The following is an 890-nucleotide window of genomic DNA, read 5'->3' on the forward strand; positions in this document are numbered from 1 at the left end:
GGGAAGAGAGGTGCTAGCACATGGACCTGCCACAGCATCGTGGGCAGCCCAGAGGAGCAGCATGGGGGCTTCCCGTCCCATCAGGGGTGCACTGAGAGCCCCACCAAGGACAGGGGCAGGTGCCTGGTCTCGTCTCCTGCCCCAGTCACACAGCCCCACCAGCACCCAGGTGGGGTGATCCCAACTCTTCCCCAGCTTCTTGCCTGCCTCCATGGAGGAAAGTGGGGTAATGCAGGGATGGCAAGGAGGTCCCCATGTCCTCTTGTCCCAGCCTTACCCTGCCAGAGGTTGGAGCACCAGGGAGTGGGGCTGGTCGAGGTCTCCATCCATCACCACTGTGTACTCTGGTGTCCCCTGCCAGGTAGCCCCCAGACGAGTGGCCAGCACCTGCCCTGCTGCCCCATCTGTCCAGTACAGGTTCCTCCCAAGCCAGTCCACTGCTATACAGTCCGATTTTACACCTGCAATGCACCCAAGAGCCACCACCCATGGGGTGAGTGCTAACAGCTGCATGGGCCTCTGACACAAAACTCCCAGCCCAGGTCCCCTCCATCCCACAAGCTCCAGCTCCTCTCAGTCCTGCTCCCACCAGCACCTCTCCATGCAAGGGGACACAGCCTGGCGCCCCACTGCAACCTGGAGATTACACAGCCACAGGGAGGCCACGCCTGCTAACTCCACACTGTTGCAGCCTACCTTTCACCAGTGTGCCTTTCTTGCCCGAGTCGAGGCCCTGCCAGCGGATGCTTTCTGTGGCCAGGTCCATCCAGAAGATCTTCCTCTCCACCAAGTCATAGTCAAGCGAGAAGACAACGCGATCCTTGTCAGTGGCCAACAGCACCTCCTCACGGCCACTCCGCAGGCCATAGGAGAGGACCCTCGACTTCCAA

The 890-nt window shown here is 61.0% G+C and overlaps 1 protein-coding gene across 1 annotated transcript in view; it reads right to left on the bottom strand.

Annotated features, from left to right (window-relative positions):
• LOC104412130 (low-density lipoprotein receptor-related protein 2-like) overlaps positions 1-890 on the bottom strand; it is an 8,937-nt gene that overhangs the window by 3,648 nt on the left and 4,399 nt on the right. Inside the window, exons 9-10 of the mRNA XM_010022747.1 lie at positions 697-883; positions 298-461 (exon numbers count right to left, since the gene is read on the bottom strand). Coding sequence (XP_010021049.1) covers positions 298-461; positions 697-883 — 351 coding nt within the window. The remainder of the gene's footprint in view (positions 1-297; positions 462-696; positions 884-890) is intronic.

Source organism: Nestor notabilis, unplaced genomic scaffold (genome assembly GCF_000696875.1).
Source record: "Nestor notabilis isolate BGI_N333 unplaced genomic scaffold, ASM69687v1 scaffold14179, whole genome shotgun sequence".
Classification (NCBI taxonomy): Eukaryota; Metazoa; Chordata; class Aves; order Psittaciformes; family Psittacidae; genus Nestor; species Nestor notabilis.